General features: G+C 34.6%; 1 protein-coding gene across 1 annotated transcript in view; it reads left to right on the top strand.

Moving 5' to 3' along the window:
• The window catches only part of WDR27 (WD repeat domain 27), a 75,501-nt gene that overhangs the window by 22,024 nt on the left and 33,585 nt on the right, over positions 1 to 19,892 (top strand). Inside the window, exons 19-22 of the mRNA XM_081944817.1 lie at positions 1,474 to 1,607; positions 4,479 to 4,576; positions 4,893 to 5,014; positions 14,212 to 14,309. Of these exons, the coding sequence (XP_081800943.1) occupies positions 1,474 to 1,607; positions 4,479 to 4,576; positions 4,893 to 5,014; positions 14,212 to 14,309 (452 nt within the window). The remainder of the gene's footprint in view (positions 1 to 1,473; positions 1,608 to 4,478; positions 4,577 to 4,892; positions 5,015 to 14,211; positions 14,310 to 19,892) is intronic.

Below are 19,892 nucleotides of genomic sequence, written 5' to 3'. Positions count from 1 at the left end.
ACCAATTTCTCTTTCTTGCAATTCTTGGGCTTAGGAGAGATTAGTGGATATGAATCTTGCATACCTCACTGGGACCACCTGCAGTGTGATTCCTGATAATCTTTCTAAGGTTCAAAACAGATTTTCTTTTCCATATTTACCTTGGTCAAGATCAAGGCATTGTAACAATGGAAGTGTTTCTCCAAAGGCAGAAGACTGGACACTTATCTATTACTGTGGGGAAGTGCAGATATTTATCAGTGTTCCAAAGCTGCTTTTTCAATAGGCAACTGGACTTCCTTGTTTTTCTTTGAAGACGTTTCACTTCTCTTCCAAGAAACTTCTTCAGCTCTGACTGGATAGTGAGAAATGGAAGGATTTATATTCCTTGCAGACAGCTGGTCATTTGCATTCTTTTAGAGAGTCGTTGAGGCCACTTGGGGATTTGTCTATGTCCTCAGGGTCATGGGGTCACAGGAGAAATCCTCTGGCAGCTGCAGAAGCAGAGGTGCAATCTTCAGGATTTCAACTCCATTCCCACAGCCTGCCAAACGTTTCCCCTCCATGCAAGTCTGCAAACTTGTCCAGCTAACTGGAACATAGCGGAACATGGCCTTGTTTCATTCTATACTCATCAGATGATGGTATTTGGAATTTTGGGGTTCTTTTGGATTATAGGTCTGCAGTCTTATAAAATCAGAAATTGCCTAAATCCTATAAATAAATGCTTTCCCCTCAAACAAATCTTGGTATTATTTTGGGTTATGATGAGGCTTTATCATCAGAAATATATATTCATGTTCTTATAAGTTCAGATTTTGAGTTGGAGGAAGTCACAGTTAAATTTTGGAAGGAGGAACTCTCCAGTCAATGCTGAGAATTTTTTGTTGTTGACATTTTTGTTCATGTGGTCATTCTGTATTTCTACTATTAAAAGAAAATCAGAATAACAATCATCTAATGTGGACATGGAAACAATGCACATGCAATGCAATTAACATGGCATTCTTTCCTCTATTTGGTTTGTTTACTCAACTTTTTCAGTGCAACTTTTAAAATAATTTCAGTTTCTCTGTCTCCTTAAATTACTAACTGCAAGGCAAAAGCAAGCAACAAACAAACAAAACAGGGAAAAATTATTTCTTGGTGGGAGTAAAAATATGTGACCAAATTCTTCCATCCCTCATCATGAGTTGAATTGATTGTGGTGGGATATAAATGCAGTAAATTATAAATAAACCAGAAAACAAAGCCAATAAAACAATATTTGTTGACGTATTGGTTAAATCTATTCAGAGTTGGAATTTCATAATATTGATAAATGTTGCTTTAAATGCATTGAAGAACAATGTAAGCTAAATTAAGATTGGTGATTAAAAAAATATTTCAGTTTGAAAAATAAACTATATGGCAATAGTCTATAAATAAGCTACCTGTGTTTTCTCAATGAGAATTACAGGATGTATGACATGTATTTTGTACTTTTAATTTCAGGGAAAGGAAATATTTCACAAATCTGTCCGATCTGCCCAGTTCTATTATATAGATACATTCATATTACTGTCATGTGGAGCAGAATTTTATTTATTAAAATACTATCTTGACACCAGTAAAGATGAGATAAAACGGTATGTAAATGTATATAATTGCATTTAAAGTAGCATTAACAGTAAATGCAACACTGTGCTGTTTTGTTCATATATGCAAGCCATTCAATAATTCTTTAAGCAGTATAGAAACACCACTATTAGTGCAAAAAATCATAAAATGTGAGATTTCTTATGCACTAGCTTTCAGAAACAGAAATATTGGTTATATAGATTTATTATAGCTTTTAAGTTTGTACTGATATTAAGTATTCATTGCACATGCTGCAAAATGGTATGTAGATACTACTTGTATAACAAATGAAAAATTTGCCACTAATAAAAATAATTATTACATATAGATTATATGTAATACATATTATGTTATATATAGATATATATATGCATCCCCCTGCAGAAGGATGCATAACATTGCTGCAGTTTGATAGAATAATCAGTTATAGCTACTATTTTTTAAAGTAAATAGTCATTCTTAAACATTAAAAAAAAAAGAAGAAAAATTATATCTGGCGTTTTTTGGATAAAAAATATGCTCTTTCAAAATAGTTTTAGAAATCAGTGTGGTACATGTACGTATTTGAGCATTACTAAACAGTATTAATTGATTAATAAATTTAAAAAGTCAAGTAAAGATATTTCTTTATTAATTTAACTGAAAAAGAGAAGAACCAGTAATGAAAGAAAATGGGAATGATTGATTTTGTAAACTAAGCCATTTCCCATTTGATAGATGGAATCATAGTACAGGGAAAACTAAGAATGAAGCTATTACATTACATTATTAAACTTTTATGTAACATCAATCTCCCTCATTTCTTCCATGTATGTATCACTGTGCTATTTCTGTCATTTCTTCTATCTGGTGAGTCAGATTTGGAAAAAAGATGAAATGGGAAAAAAGTAGAACATAGAAACATGAGTAATATGTTAAATTTCTTATATTAAACTTGTACTTTGTGGGGTGGTTTCAATTGTGATGGCTCATTCACACCATCATAGTTAGGTGTGTGCTAAACAACATCAGACTGAACTTCATAGTTTTACTATTGACTTTTCCCCCTATAAATTAAGAAATGAGTGTATAGGTTCCCCAGCATGAAAACAGAGGGACTTGAACTTGTTTTACTGCAGTTTTACTTTATTGCAGATTCATGACTACCTTGATTAAAGAAAAGAACATAAGTACTTTTATTTCCACATGGAAACCACTTCTGAACTTCTTGCTTGATGTGGAAAAGAATGAAACTTTTATTTTTGGTTTTACAGATTAGATCAGGATAAGTCAACCTTTTTATACCTACCACCCACTTTTGTATCTCTGTTAGCAGTAAAATTTTCTAACCGCCCACCGGTTCCACAGTAATGGTGATTTATAAAGTAGGGAAGTAACTTTACTTTATAACATTTATAAGGCAGAGTTACAGCAAACCCCTACCGCCCACCATGAAAACTGGAACGCCCACTAGTGGGCTGTAGGGACCAGGTTGACTACCACTGGATTAGATTGATAGATCTTTATAGACATGACTTGTTCACACAAAGCAAAAAGCTGTGATTCGTTGTCAATGCCTTATTCTACTGTAACAGAGAGTGTTGAAAGTCAATGCTTCTTTTTCATTTTCTTTCCCTATTTTTCCTTCCGCTTTTCCCCTTCTCCCCCATTGTCCCCTTATTTACTTTTGTATTTTACAATACTTTAAAACCAGTGGTGAAATTCAAATTTTTTTACTACCAGTTCTGTGGGCATTGCTTGGTGGGTGTGTCAGGGGAAGGATACTGTAAAATCTCCATTCCCACCCCACTCTGGGGCCAGCCAGAGATGGCATTTGCCGGTTCTCCGAACTATTCAAAATTTTCGCTACTGGTTCTCCAGACCCTGTCAGAACCTGCTGGATTTCACCCCTGTTTAAAACTTAATAAAGTGTGATTACCACATGAGTGGACAGGTTCCATAGCATGAAAACAGAGGAACTTGAACTTGTTGTGCCCCGCTGCATTCCTGACCTAGACCAAGCAGTTTAGACCTACAATTTGCGTTACAGAATAAAATCAAAATAAATAGCAGTTTTACTATATTGTAGATTCCACAACACAGACTCCTGATTCAGGGTACAATCACTGATTTAAAAAGGGTTAAAATCTCTCCCTCCCACTTTCCCCTCTCTGCCAGGTTCAGAAGTCTTGTGCAGGTAATTTATTGGAGGAAAAAACCCACCCATTTGTTTTGGCAACTCTGTTGCTATTAATTTTTTAAAAAATGCTGCCTTAAAAGCAAACTCTAGGGGAAAATCTTACTGTAGGTGGTATGCCAATCCCCATTGCATAAGCTGAGAGCCATTCACATCATGTTGGACAGGACCCAGCATATAATACAAGTGCGCAGAGTGGAACAGAAGAATTTGACATTTTAACTCTCAAGCTGAGGTTGCATATATTGTACAGGATCAACTGAAATTCTTTGTCAATTGTCCCAGTATAAGCCTAAGAAAACAATATTTTCCACTGTGCAGGGAAGGAACTTTTGCTATTGGGATATATGCATAATTCTTAAACTTTGCAGATTTTTGTTAGAACATACTTATTATTTTCCTAGGTTAAAGGAAAAATGTATATGTAACTTAATGCAGTACCTGATGTGTGTTAATAAAAATATGGAAAACAAAGATCTGCTGTTCTTTTTTAACAATAACAGAAAGTATATTTTAATAAAACCTTTACTTTTTGGCTAAATATTTGGATCCTATATCTTCCCAAAGTAGAAAAGGCAAGAATTAAAAAAAAAAGATGCTAAAACAAAAGCTTTGAAATATGGGTTGGAGTAAATATGGATTTCGTTTTCTCTTTTGCTTCATGACTGTACAAGATACATGTTTATATGATTTATTTCTGCAGGTATAGAACGAAGAGTATTTGCAAATCAGTACAGAAATTTCCAATGGCGTCTACGGTGGAAATTACTAGCCTTTCAGCAGTGAATGATTTCTATTCCTGTATCCTCTTAGCATTATTCTTCTTGTTTTGCAAAAGGCATTAGTTCTTTAATTATAATTCTTTATTGTAACATAGGTAGTCCTTGTCTTACAACCACAATTGAGCATAAAATTTCCATTGCTGAGCAAGACAGTTAATTGACTGGGGACTCCATGTCACTATCTCTCCTGTTCTGTTAAAAGCTTGATATCCCTCTTCTAAGTTATTTAAATGCAGGACATATTTTTCCTGACAAATGAAAGCCTAGAATTGCTGACTGCCGTACTTGTAACATATAATTTATCTAATGGAACTTTAACTTAACAGAAATTGCAGATATTGTATTGGTAGCTGGGAGTAACCGAGCACTAGAAATATTTGACCTCAACGTGGGCTGCAGTGCAGCTGTGATAAGAGATGCTCATTCTAGATCAGTTCACCAGATTTGCCAAAATAAGGTAGGCACAATCTCGGTTTATATTTACAATATTTCCCAAAGCACAAATGAATAGAGTTAAGTACACATATGAACAAACTAATAATGAAATAATTTCAAACTTTGCAAAGGTTAACGTGATTTATATTTTGATGCCTTTATCTTGGTTAGGAAAATGTCTGCTACATTGGATGGAATATCTGGGCAAATGATTCATGTTAGTTTTGTTCTTCTGGATCTGCTTGTGAAGCAGTTATAGACATTCAAGGTTTCTGTGACTTCTTTGAGGGTAACTTGTGCTGTGGGTTGGAGAACTGAAGCCGACTTCTATTTTCAATTTGAATATATGGCATCTTCAACAAAACCTTGCAGTACAGACAGGGCCGGATTTTCCTATAGGCTAACTAGGCTTCAGCCTAGGGCCTCAAGATCAAGAGGGGCCTTTTATTTTTATTTATTATCCGTGCCACATTTTTTATAAAGGTTAGTACCAATTACAACATGTTTCATTTAATATATTGATATATATCACAGTAATAATGTATTTTATTATCTCTCATATAATTTACAAACTTAAAAATGGGAGGTGAAAGGGCCCCATAAGTGGAATAGCCTAGGGCCTCTTTTCATCTAAATCCGGCCCTGAGTACAGAGAGTTCCTATATAGAGGTTCAGGTAGCCCAATTGTGTTCTTCCTACCGTTAGATACTACTTTTGACTTCCTTCAACTCTCATTTTAACTTTCCTTGAAAATCAGTGAGCATTCCATGGGTATGTATGTATGTATGCTATGTATGATTATGTATGTATGTATGTATGTATGTATGTATGTATGTATTTATAACATGTATTAGCCACCCATTTTACCAGAGGGTAACTCTGGGGAGCTTACAGTCATAAGGAACCAACAATCCCTACTCACAGTCACTCATGTCCTAGTCACTTCCCGTCTTGACTATTGCAACATGCTCTACAAGGGGCTGCCCCTGAAAAGCATCTGGAAGCTCCAGTTGGTGCAAAATGCAGCGGCCTGCATGGTTTTGTGCAGTTCTTGGTGTGTGCACTTGTATTACCTCTCTTGCAAGAACTGCATTGGTTGCCAATTTGCTTTCAAGTGGAATTCAAGGTGCTGGTTGTCACCTATAAAGCCCTTCATGGCTTGGGAACCAGGTTATTTGAGAGACTGTCGGTCACATCTATCAAACCCACTACAGCAGAGAAGGAAAGGAATGTTGTGGATCCTGTCCCCTAAGGAGACACATCTGGCGGGACCCTAAAGAAGGGCCTTCAACATGGTGGCTCCCTCTCATTGGAACATCATCCCTCCAGATATTAGACTGGCCCCCATTCTAGCACTCTTTCGGAAGGCCCTGAAGACGTGGTCCTGTCAGTGTGCTTGGGGAACTCAGAGCAGGATGGAGCCCATTAAATGGCTAGTATAAATTTGTGTTGCCATGAGGTAGGTAATTATTGTTTTATTATTTTATTATATTTCTTTATATTATTTTTATTTGTTTTATATGGTATTTTTACATCCTTGTAAGCCACCTTGTGTCACCATATATGTGAGTAGACAGCAATATACATTTTCTAAATAAATAAATAAAAATGTATTTATGCATATACATTAAATCATAAATAAATGAAAACCAAACATTAAAATCTAATCACATGTGAGGGGTGGTGGGGGAGAGTGGAGAGAGATGGGATCTGTTGTTACTTGATGAGCCATCTCCACCATGCTGGATATATTGATTGTTCACTGAAATGATTATATTGTCATATTCTCCCTCCGTATTCTCCCTTTCTTTTGTAAATGCACTTTTGTTTTGTGCTTATGGAAATCATAAGATCTCTGGAGCTTTTCAATATGCATGTCTGGGGCGGTTTGGTTACATGGAATGTAGATATGCATTCAATATTATTGCCTAAAGTACAGTCTGAATATTGCAATCCTACCAAATGTTGCTCAGTGTTGCTCAACTCAGTTATTTGACATCAGTTTTGTCAAATGTTTTGTCTTTGTGAATACTCCAAAGCAAAAGTTGTACACAATGTTGTGGTATGTTTGACACATGGCGTGTTTTTTAAATTTGTTTTGGAATATTATGAATTAAATCAGGAAAGTTTCAATAGATGCTCTATTTTGGATCCAGAAAGTCTGTTGCTTCATGCTGAGGTACCATACATTTGTGCACTATTATTTTTCATTAAAAAACACCTACAAAGCATGTTTGAAATTCCAGTAAGTTGCAAAAGCTACTGCCTGCTGTTCTATTAGCATACTGTGGATTTTAGAAAGAAGCTCTGTTGCACAGATGCAACTAGAAAACTGCCAATCCACCAGTGAGTTCCACCCCCCTGTCTTTAGCCTTCTGAAATATTAGATAAATTATTTTATGCTCCATTGGTAAATGTATTCCTTTTGTATGTTTCTTATAATTAATTTGCTCACTGATTTGCATACCAGTCTTCAACACTATTGTTAGGAGGCAGGTACTCTTGGTTTCAATTATATATCTATTTCCTAGTATTTAGGTTTAGTTCAATTATTAAGAATATTAAGAAAAAATAAATATATTTTTTCTAATTGCTTTATAATTTAGACTTGCTTTTTATTCTTAAAGTATAAATTACATCATAATCTTAGATATTTGTCACAGAGAGAATGATAGCAGTGTCATTACCATAATAGGTCATGTATCCGTCATGTGAAGGGAAGTAAGTCTAAGCAATACTTTCAATACCTCCTTCCTACGTGCTGATTTATTCCATGTTAGTATAATGCATGTTTAGACAGTATGACATTGTACATAAAGTATGATTTGGCAAGATGCGTAACAGAACCACTAATTTCCCTTGTGGTAAAACTTCATTAGAAGACATTCAATTTTATAGATTTGGACTGATTGTTCTTAAGTTTTCCATCCCATGAATAATGTTTTACTTAAAGAAACATTAGTATCCTGCAGCGTTTTATGTTCAGTAAATGTATACATGTAAGTTTTAACTACTATTCCAGACTATTCACTGACATGACAAGTTTCCTGCTGTCAACTAGTAAATTGTAAATATGTACACACACATCATGTTTATATACTTGTACCATAGTAACATTTTATATATTTATAGAGTCACACTAAAAATGATCAATACTTAAATAGGGGAATGATATTGAGTTCCAGTAAGTACATGGGTCAATCAACATAGGATCAGCTTTAGGGTCGTTGACATTTAATTCAGAAGACTGCCTTTAAAATCTTAATTATGGTTTCAGGATTCTGTGAATCTCTATGGTATAAGGAAACCTAAAAGTAATGATTTTCATGACTTAACCTCAAATCAGGATTTGTGACATCACAATATAAATCTGAAATTGTGCCCTAATCTGCCACTTTGCAAACTAGGTTACAAGAGATTACTAACAGAAGCTTGGAAGATAAGGATTTACGAATCACCGTTACTGTTCCCATTCAAAAGATTTGTACTCCATCAACTTCAGAAATGTGCTGACTTAGGTACTTTTGAAGTTGAGTGGTAAATAAATAAAAACACATCTAATGATTTTAATTTTTGTAGAGTAGATGTAATGTGACCTTAAATATATTATCAAAACATTTGATATATATTGTCTAAATTAGCCTTTGACTGTTGAGAAGCTAGGTTGCAATGTTTGCAAGTACCTTTTTCTTTACCATGGATCTAATAAAAAAGCTCTCTAATCCTTGTGTAATATAATCAGAGCAGCATCAATTAAATAATTCAAAAATCTGGTGCAGTTTCGTTCACTTTAGCTGGTTTTCTAGAATTCTTTGAGAGCTTCATCGATATAGAAAGTTTAGGTCTACTATGTGATATAGATGGTGTAACCATATTCCAGAATGTCCTTATTTTGCAGGCAAAGTCTTAAACTATATGGATCTTGTCATTTTAGACACTACCCTTTTCCTTATTCTTCATCTCAGTCTTTAAAATTAGCTCAACGTACCTTTCCTGTATACTATATATTTTTTCCTTTGGGATTTTAACTGTAAGGTGATTGTTTGGACAGATTTTACATGCAGCTGTTTTAAAACATTCTAAATTAGGGCTTCTTTTTGTAAGATATAGTACATTGCAAACTAAGCTACAGTTAATTTATTTAATTCCATTTCTGCAATGGAAATAAATGCATGGTACTGACTCAATTGATTCAGTTGGCAAAAAAACTCTCATATCAGAAGAAGATTGAGAAGGAAATAGCATAACATTGCAGGCTCTCCTCACTGCTAGCTGCCATGATTTGGTAGTTTGAGTCTCACCAGCTCAAGGTTCACTCAGACAACATTGATTCTTCCACATTGTTGGGGGCAATATGCTGACTCTGTAAACCGCTTAGAAAGGGCTGTAAAGCACTGTGAAATCATATATAAGTCTAAGTACTATTGCTATTGCTATACTGTATATGGATTAAGTATATACTCTGGAGTTACTTGTCCAAGTAAGCTATAGGCTATGGGAGATTCTGATTTAAGAGTTTTAGAAAGTGGAAGAGACTGCTCTATTATTATTATTATTATTATTATTATTATTATTATTATTATTATTATTTTAAATTAAAAGATTTGGTTGATAAGCAACAAAATACAAAATTTCACCCGTACAACTTCTAATCCAAAGTTTGGTTCATACTTTGAGTTCAAACTTTGGATTAGAAGTTGTAAGGGTGAAATTTTGTATTTTGTTGCTTATCAACCAAATCTTTTAATTTTGGGCTAAAGACTTTAACACTGAGTTGCTTTAGCAATATGTGCCAATAGTCTAAGGAATACAGACACACTCGGATATTATCTGACTTATCCTTTACTATGCTGTTAAGCTCATTAGTCAGGCTGCAGACAGCCATCCATCTTTGAATGTATTTTTTGTTGTAGCATTGAAACAGTTCCTTAAAATGACTTTAGCATAGTTTTTTTATATTGTTTTATGAGACTGGTCTGTTACAACACTTAACTGTATGAAACTCTACAAGTATCGTTTGTTATATGTTGGCCCTTTCCTCTGTTTTATTTCCCAATGTCAGCAGAATGACTTCAAGTTAGTTAAGCAGAGCTTCCTTTGAAATTTGTGGACATACATCCATTTGGGGAACAAAATTGGTCTTATTTTCATGAAAAACTGAAGATTACAATCTTAAATCAAACTTTTCAACATATATTCAATCTTTATAGTGAAATACTGGTAGCAAAACACCATGGCTGTATTAAGCAAATACCTTTGGGAAAGCTTTAGGACATCCAGAAAGGGAAGTTGGTTGTTTGCTTCTATTTCCATGGTGAATTGTATTTTGGGGTGTAGGCTGTTGAGATGTGTGAGGAAGTTGTCCAGTTTTTCTTTTCCATGTGGCCAAATCACGAAAGTGTCATCAACATATCTAAGCCAGAGTTTGGGTTTGTGTTCAGATTTGTCCTAATCTACAAAAAACCTAATGGCTCCCTAGGACACACCATCTACCAGAAAAAAACACACACCAACCGCTACTTAAATGCACAATCCCATCACCACCCTGCACAGATCAACTCTGTAGCCAAGACCCTCATCTCCAGAACCAAATGCCTAGCCGGCAAAGACCACCTGAAAACTGAATTACACAAACTCACAAATGTATTAATCTCCAATGGATTCCAAAGAAAAACAATCACCAACCTAATCCAAAAAGAGACTCCCCCAAAAAACCAAGACACAGAACAGGACAATGGCATCGCCCTCCTCCCTTATATCAAAGGCACCACAGATAAAATCAGCAAAATTCTCCACAAGCACAATATCAGGACAGCCTTCACCACTGACCAAAAAATAGCCAACATCTTAAGAAACCCCAAAGACAAAATCCAACTAGAAAACCAAGGAGTCTACAAAATACCATGCAAAATCTGCCCAGCAATATACATAGGACAAACAAACAGAAGGATAAATGCACGCATCACAGAACACAAGAACGCAGTAAGAAAAAAAGAAAAAACTTCCTCCCTTTTCCAGCACCTTAAAGCTACAGGACATGAAATCAACTTTGAAGGAGCCAGGTTAATCTCCAAAACAGAACACCTCCACAAGAGAATAATCATGGAAGCCATCGAAATAGAGAAACACCCCCACAGCATGAACAAACGTGATGATACCTCCCGCCTACCAAACATCTGGAAACCAGCCCTAGCCAAAAAACGAACACCACCCACCACCCAAGCCGTTAAAATACAAAACAACAATGCACACACAGCCTGCACCAATCAGCACCAATCTACCAATCATGATACAACCACACAACTAATCATTCCACTTACTGAAAAAAAGCCAGCACCCCATCCCCTCCCACCAAGACTTACAGAAAGACGGCAGCTCCGTTCCCATTTTAAGCACACATTGCTTGAAGATGGCAGGTGAGATCCTGCCGAAACGTTGCAAAGACAATCTCAACCTTACACGGGAAAAGACCCGAATACAACAAAACCAGCATAGATAGATAGATAGATAGATGATAGATAGATAGATAGATAGATAGATGATAGATAGATAGATTAGATAGATAGATAGATAGATAGATAGATAGATAGATAGATAGATAGATAGATAGATAGATATAGCTATAGATATAGATATATATATATATATATACACACACACACACACACACACAAACAAGATTAACAATTTTTAAGGCTAACAATTTGATAATTTTATATAATTTTCTTTTATGTTAGTTTATATTTTATTGTTTTTTTGTAATTGTATATATAATTTAAAAAACAATAAAATATAAACTAACATAAATGGAAATTATATAAAATTATCAAATTTTTAGCCTTAAAAATTGTTAGTCTTATACATGGTATATGTTGGGTTTTTTTCTGTTATGCTACTGCCACATATAAAATCCAAAACTATTTTGTTCTAAAAACAATTACTGTAATCCAGCTTCAGGTGTTTGTTTATTATATAATTAGTTAAGTCCCCCCCCCCCATGGTCCACTGATATCATTTCAAGCTGAGTTTTAAGCCCCATTTACTGTAGCTGGCCAGACCAAGGAAGCAAGAAATACACAGATTTTAGAAAAGTATTTTTAATTGTAAAGATGGAACTTGGAAAATGTAAGTGGAATTTCCTAGCTTTATTTAACTGGAAGTTAATTAATGTGGAGTCTCTTTGAATATGTCATGATACTTTTGTTTAATTTTTCTTCTATCGGGGCTTTGTTGCCCTCTATGAGATAAATTGTCAACTGACCGGTCTGTTGCTTTTACTTTGTTTTCTTTCCTAGCCTTCTTGTTATTTCTCTCACACAATAAGATGTATTAACCTAGTGTTCATATTCAGTGTTTGGCGTTCAATTCAGGGTTAGTGGAAAATTAAGTGCTTTATCCAGCTTTAAGAGCACACGTTCTACTTATGTAGTGGCACTTCATAGTTCTCTTCTTGGTCGAGATTGCCCAAAATCATCACTGAAGGGTGTTGTAATCTTCTGAAGAAGCTCATGATATGGGATTGAACAATCAGTTCCTCTGTCAGAATAGTACCAGAATAATGCCAATGGATTTCTGTTTAATAAAAATAAGAAATATGCTTTATTTAGATTCAATTTACATTTGAAATGCTACTTTTGTAAACCTCTGGTCTAGAGAGAGAGTGTTCAGGATGCGAGAACTTTCAGAAAGAACCACCACATAGATTCTTCCTGTGCCTGTCTCTTTGACTAATAAAGTTAATGAGGCATCCTATTGTCTACTGGACTACACATTGACCTTTGAATCAGAGTTTTGGATGAGAGACAATGGCATTTTTAATACAATCCAGCAAGCCTAAACAGGATTATAAATTCAGTGTTCCCATTTCTTAGTCTAGCATTAGCCACAAGGTACTCTGTGTAACGTTCCGTAATAAATATAGTTCCCAAACTATGTAACTTGGATGCTTTTTGATCATCCCCAGACCTCAAAAATGTTCCAGTTTCTTTTGAATGCAAGGAATTATTGTCAATTTATCTCGGACCTCTGCTGTAATTGTATTGTTTAAAGCATGTTTAACCTTAATCTCATTTTAACAAGGGATTGGCAAACTTTGTAGATGCCGTGTGCCCTTATATAATCTCACAAGATGACCCAGAAACTTGAACATTTTTTTTAAAAAAGGGGAACTCAGTTCTTAGGAGATCATTAAATCTTACCTTCCATGATTTTATGCAAAACAGGAAAGTCATGAGATGTCAAACAAATGTCAAAATCTGTTGACAAATTTGGCTTTCTTGTACAAGAATTTGTGAGATTTCATAGATTCATGGAAACATCATAAAATTGGGTGTGGTAACCTGTTAATCTGCTTAATGACTATCACAGCTTATAACTGTAATTGCAAGTTTAATTATGGTTGTAAGTCCAGGACTATCTGTCTTTCTGCCTTTCTTTCAACACAGTACCATCAACATTCCCCATTTTGGCCTTATTTTAAGTGATTAAAAAAAGGAATGAAATGTTATAAATAAGCAAATAATAACCTGGTGTTTTGGGTCTTTCAATGATTGTTTAATGCTTCAAATATTTATATGATTCATTTCAATCAGAAAAAGATTAGAAAAGCAATAATTAATTCCTAATAAAGATTTATCTTAAATAAAAAAAGATTGTAAATAGTTTGAAATATACTTAGAAGAAAGTTTATTTTCATTCAACTGCAAAATTGTCTCCAAAGAAGAGGCATAGATGCCTATAAATGAGCTTTCCATAATTCCAGAACCATAGTTGTCTCATCTTGCTGATGAAAACCTGTTTCAATTCTCAAAAGAATGGCTACCAAAACACAAATTCATAAAAACATAAAGTCTTAAGATGGTAGTTTGTCTAGCAAAAGAAGCTGTTTTATAAAGTGATTTCCTTTGGCTCCAAAACAGTTTTTTACTTTCCTAGAATTGTACTTTGAATAAAATCAATAGGAATTCATATGATTTATAAATGCATTCTAAACCATAGTAACAAGATAAGCATTAGTGAGCAGAAATAGAGTACAAAGAAAGTTATATTTAACAATTCTGTATGAAATTTGCATTGAAGAACAATCTGATCCTTTGTCAGTATTGGTTTTTATTATTTTATTTATTATTACCTGTTCGTCTGTGGAGTTTCAGCATTGGAAATGTTTTCTAAACTATACCTGCTACTATAATTTTAAACTGATGTTTGTTTTTCTTGCAGGGATCATCTTTTAGCTGTCAACCACATGAAGCTTACAATCTCTTTTTAACAGCAGCCATTGGTGATGGCATCAAACTTTGGGATTTGAGAACACTGAGGTAACAGCCACTCATTTTGCTGTTTGCTGTGTTTCCTTTATTACGCTTTACAAGTGCTTTTTAATATATATTTTTCTTGCAAGAGTTCGCACTGTGAAGTACTTGATATTTGCAAAGTTATGGAAATTCTGCACAATTTGATGAAGTTTGGTTAGTCCAGTTTGGAAACAGCTGCTTAGAACACCTCAGAAATAAGGCAACATGTAAATATTTCTGAATAAATAAGTTTTGCTTGTTTAATTTATCCCCAGACATAAATTATCTTATGGTTTCTGTTAAATATCAAATAATTTAGGGAGTAAAAAATTGCAAGAATGATTGTGGGGGGTCACATAAAATGTCAAAATGTTTATTCTGTGACATTTTGTCTTCCTCAAGTGCAGTTATCCTTTGGAGACACAGCTTCCTGAATGCAGCACACAAACAACCAATAAAGATTGTGTGGTTATTTAGGCACATGATGAAAAATAAACAGTCTACATTTGTCCTTGCATGAGATTAAACTGGGGAAAAACGTGGAGAATATTGCATAGGTTCCTTAGTTTAAACACATTCTCACCAATAAAATCTAAATATTGTTGTATTAAAACATAACTTAGTCATGTGATGAAATGCCAGTGACTGGAAAAATAACTGTCATAAAAGCTTGGGGAAAGACAAATATAAAAGAAAAAATTTCATCAGGGGGAGAGATTGGGAAGTATGGATATGTGCCATATAAGTCAGACAAATGTAAGGACAGGGAAAAACTGATGTATCCCAATTGGCAGAATTCCATAACCACTTTACTTAAGGATTAACTATTTGTTGCATACAGTTTTGCATTGTATCTTATGAGGTAAAATTGTAATCTACAAAAACATATGTGTAATGCATTTCTTCCTCTAAGACACCACAGGATTTCTGTTGATTATAACTGAATATGCAAGTTTATATTATTTATGATATAATATAGCTACCTATAAATTGATTCTTGACTCTAGTTTTTGTTGGTATGAATGAAATGGCATTATGTTGCTCCCCTCCCCCAGATTTAAGTGATATATTTTTTAAAAAAATTGCAATGAACCTAACAAACTGGAATGCACTTTTTTATCCTTAAAAAGTCTTCAATTGTCTGAACTGAAAAACATTTCAATATAGGGTTACAAACTACAGAAGCAGTAGAGGAAAGTGCACATGGGAGATCTTTATAAATCATTAAATGTCCAAGTCAAATGTTTTGGAAAAAAATTAGTCTGGAAGAAGTTGGAGGCAACTCTATAAAAGAAAACCAACAGAATCTTACCTTTTAAATAGGCATTAGCACATTTTTAAAAACAATAATGGCTTATTACTCCTAGCAAATGTCTAAATATAGTAAAATGAAATATGTGGGATAAAAGGTTAACTGTATTATATCCTTATGTTTTTTCTATCAATTGGTTTAACTACTATTTATGAATAGTAAAAAGTTAATTTTTTAAACAGCTGTCTCTTTTTAAAACATTAATTTAATATTTGAGGGGGTATGGTAAAATAGTTAAAATACTATCTGTGTAATTTATCTATATTGTAATCCTAAATTATATAGTATAATATGCTATACTGTTGGTTACTTCTAGAGTATTTGATTTCCCCCCCTACTTTTTCTCCCTTCTATTTATATTTCCTTTAGTTTGTATTGTCTCTGTCAGTGCTGTTGACTGGTTTAATTTAACATCATGGTAGTGTGCGATGATCTCAGTCGCAGTTGACTTTGTGGGGCTGATACCATTGATGGTCTTGTCCATTTTGGCTCCTAATACTAAGGCTAGTAATACAAATAGGTGGAAATTTTAAAATCTGAGTTCCAAATTATGTAAGCATTCTTTATATAAAAAATAATATTCACCAGCATCTACTCCATTTATGGAAGTATACAACAGTCCTTGGATCAAAATATCTAGTAATGAAGCTGTAGAAGTGTTTCAAAATATTCTATCAGAGGCTACAGCAATTGTTTGTACACAAATTTAGGGAGATTTTATATAAAAAGAGAAATAAGAATGTAGAAATGGTTGGATCATGCAAAATCCTAACTATGTATTTGTTTGGTTGACCAGATTCTCCCAAAAATGAGGAGCTTGCAGGCTGGAGTAATTCTCTTTTTCTCATCCATGGTAGTCAGCTGTATGGTCCCTTAGATCTTCATGCCTAGTTTCATATCTGCGCTAAAGGCACAATTGCCTCACAAATTACCAGAATTATTTGAAGAAGATAACGGTCTTTAATGCCAATCACTCTTCAGTTGTGATGGTAATGAAAAAGTAACTTTACAACCAACACTCACATTTATGACTTTCGCAGATCTATAATCCTAAACACAGTCTCAATTTCAGTTAGTCACCACTTTGTTTATTGACTGAGTTGCCAGGCTCAGTAGTGGCTGCTAAATAAGGAATACCTTATGCAGTACAAACTTGTGGACTGAGCAAAGTAGTGAGACACCAGTTCTTGGAATGAGGATTCAGAAGGTTATGGTGGGAGAAAAAAATAGGCAGGATAATACAGAGATGCTACAAGCTACGCTGGGGTAACTTTATCTGTGAGAACTCAAGAGCTTGTGGGTCCTTTCGGATTCCCTGATGATGGCACAGTTAAGGATGGTGACTAATTCTATGCATTCTTGGAGATGTCAGATTTGGCCATGATGACACATGCTATTGTAATATGCCCTTTGACCTATCATAACATAGTCTGAGAAAAGTACTTAGAAACAGAAAAGAGCTAGTCCAAAATGCTACAGCCAGACTGATGTCTAGAACTGATTAAAAGGAATATGCAATTCCCTTCTTAATACCCTTCCACTGCTGGCAGTCTGTTCCCGGAGCCATGTCAAAATGTTGGTTATGATCTATAGTTATATATAACCTGGACCCAATTTATTTGAAAGATCCTATTCTCCCTTATGAGCCAATTCATACTTTTAAAATTGCAAAAGAAGTCATTCTCTCTGTGTTGCCACAGTTAGGGGTACCTTCTGCTGCTACTGGAATTACTTCTGTGTTTACATTTTACAAATGTAATCTTTCTCTAATGAGCCACAGGGAGGACAATTCTTTGATGGAATGTTGGAATAAAAATGCAATAAACAAGTGATAATATTTTTTTCAGAAGCATACTTTCTGTAAAGAAAAATCAGGCAAGTCATTAAATAAATTATTAGCGAAATAAAGTTTGTCATCTATTTCTAAACTCACTTTGGAGCAATTTGTAATGTAAAGAGCACAGAAATATTGACAAGTTGGTTTGCTTTAGACTCTCCAAATATTATTTAGGGCATTTTCTGCCTATATCCTGCTCATAGAATGCATGTGAAGCATATTAACTGCATGCCAGTTATCCCAGTCTTTCTTCTGGCACCTAAAAGTTATGTGACAAGGATTTAATTGCATAGAATACCCCCAGTAAGCTGATTTCTTTGAAACATTTGTAAGTGTTTTTGCTTTCAGCAATACGTGGCATTTGAATTATTGATTGCTTCTACGTTAAGTCAGAAGGGAAAAGATACATGCCCTTCATGATCTATGAACATCTTGATCCATGAATGTTTATCCACAGAGATATATGAGTCTGGATTTCATAATTGTATATTATGAGAACTATTCGCTTGAATTTCATAATTGTATATTATATTATGCTTCCACTGTAAAAAGTTGATTGATGTGTAAAGGTTTTTAATTGTTTTCCAGCCAAATTTTAAAAACAGCTTAGATAAACTATTTTTTCACACATAAGTTCTACAAGCTTTGGGACTTATTTTATGCCTTTGGAACAGACAAAATGGGTTTATATTTCCATAAACCAGGAGCCACCATTCTCATGTATAAATCTGAGATCTCCAAGAGTCAACAAATTAGCTGTTACTACAATGTAACAAATTCTCATCTATTAATCAAAGAGACAATATACCAGTGATGTTTTGTTTAGAGTTCCATCTCAGACACAAAAGAAAGAAGATATTGTACTCAGTTATGGAATGCTCAACTGTTTAGTAGTAGGAACATTTATTTCTTTTATTTTATCCAGGTGATTTGTTGAATATGTTCTGCAGCATATAATAACTAGTGTGAATAATATACCTAGCGGAAAGCCTCTTACAAACTTCTTTTGAGATAAACAATTTCTTACTGAAATAGATGGGGGCATTGCTTGGTTAATCTAAAAAAACTAAGCAGGATGGAAAGTGATTAGCTTGGATGGCCAGCCACTGGAAAATCTCAGGAATATAGGGTAGACTGGAAGGTCTTGGAAAAAGATAGTGGCAAATGGCTTCCATATTATTGCCAGAAGGACTAGTCAAACTGGTCTCAAGAATGTTTCTTGTATTAAATTATTGTTATTAAAGACAGTTTTCTAAGTTATTTAGTCATATTATGCTACTGTGTCAGGTTTCAACCAAGAACAACAATCCAGCCAAAGTTCAGGTTTTTATTTTCTTCTGCCATATAGACAGAATCTTGCCAGATGAAACCTATACTCCCCTAGCCTAACAGTTTACCTTGGGAGATTCTAGGAAATAGCTATGCTCAATCTCTTCCTCCCTCCATGATCCATCTCCAAACTATGTTGTCACTTGTCTCCCCCCCCTCCTTGGAATGTGTTCCCTACTTCTTGGGAAACTGCTGCATTACTGAAATCCATTACACCACCTCCCCCTTCTTAGATACATTCCATTGCATCATGGCTATTAATTAAAGTTTCTTAAATTTATGTCTTAAAGACGTCATGTAGAATAGTGTTGAAAATTTTCCGAATCTGTATAAGAAATTAAAAATGATATTGGAAAATAAACTGATGCAGGTATTCACCAAAAGATAACAAATCCTTACAACTCATTTGTTAAATTTGGGAAAGGAAAATCATATATCTTCATGTCAATTGTCTGTTTTTAGCTAAATTAGGAACAGTGCCCTTATTCTAATTTACATTTCTTGCACTCATATACATATATGACTGAGCATACACATATTCTCTCATGCATCACTATCTTCTTATGTGTGCTAAAAATAAATATTAAAAATATACTAGGACTAAGTAAATCAACACTACAAAATATTTGGAAACATAAGCTGATTAAATGTATTGAATTTCTCTTCCTAATCACAACAGATGTTCTGCCTCCAGCTCGCATGCCACCCAGCCTCACCATGCCCAGCTCTCCCTATAGGGCCAGGCCAGGGCACCGCCGTTCTGGGACTATGCTCTATGGTTGTGGGCTGGCTGCGGGAAGACTCTCTGTCCCACCAGAGTCTTCCAACAGCCAGCCCACAACCAGTGTGTATATACAAACACGGTGTGTGTGTGTATATATATAGTCTCCCTTTATTTATTTATCAGCACAAACGCCACACACACACACACACACACACACACACATATATATATATGATAGATAGATAGATAGATAGATAGATAGATAGATAGATAGATAGATAGATAGATAGATGAGAGAGAGAGAGAGAGAGAGAGAGAGAGAGAGAGAGAGAGATGGCATTTTCGTGATTTGGCCACACACACCAACCTCTACTTAAACGCACAATCCCATCACTACCCTGCACA

Source organism: Natrix helvetica (assembly GCF_964273705.1).
Source record: "Natrix helvetica genome assembly, chromosome: 2".
NCBI lineage: Eukaryota > Metazoa > Chordata > Lepidosauria > Squamata > Natricidae > Natrix > Natrix helvetica.
This window is presented reverse-complemented; position numbering and strand designations above follow the sequence as displayed.